The sequence below is a fragment of the Sinocyclocheilus grahami genome, unplaced genomic scaffold, assembly GCF_001515645.1.
Source record: "Sinocyclocheilus grahami isolate Dianchi unplaced genomic scaffold, SAMN03320097.WGS_v1.1 scaffold2515.1, whole genome shotgun sequence".
Classification (NCBI taxonomy): Eukaryota; Metazoa; Chordata; class Actinopteri; order Cypriniformes; family Cyprinidae; genus Sinocyclocheilus; species Sinocyclocheilus grahami.
Window position 1 is genome coordinate 41,829 of NW_015507694.1, and position 319 is coordinate 42,147.

General features: G+C 44.2%; 1 protein-coding gene across 1 annotated transcript in view; it reads right to left on the minus strand.

Moving 5' to 3' along the window:
• The window catches only part of LOC107575223 (zinc finger protein 239-like), a 10,213-nt gene continuing 9,894 nt past the window's right edge, over positions 1 to 319 (minus strand). Inside the window, exon 4 of the mRNA XM_016261629.1 lies at positions 1 to 307. Coding sequence (XP_016117115.1) covers positions 1 to 307 — 307 coding nt within the window. The remainder of the gene's footprint in view (positions 308 to 319) is intronic.

Consider the following 319-nt stretch of genomic DNA (forward strand, 5'->3'; position numbering starts at 1 on the left):
TCACTCTGATGATTCTGGAGCAGTTTGTTCTTTAGCGTGTTTGTTCTGGTGGGTCTGAAAACTACCTAAATAAGCGAATCTCTCGCCGCAGATGGAGCAGGAGTAAGGTTTCTCTCCTGTATGAACTCGCTGATGGACCTTCAGGATGTCTGATCGAGCAAACGTCTTGTCACACTGTGAGCATTTGAATGGTCTTTCTCCGGTATGAATCCTCTTGTGCATTACTAACTTAGTGTTTTGCTTGAAACTCTTCCCACAAACGCTGCAGTGATATGGTTTTTCTCCAGTGTGGACTCTCTTATGGTCTCTGAAATGAGTT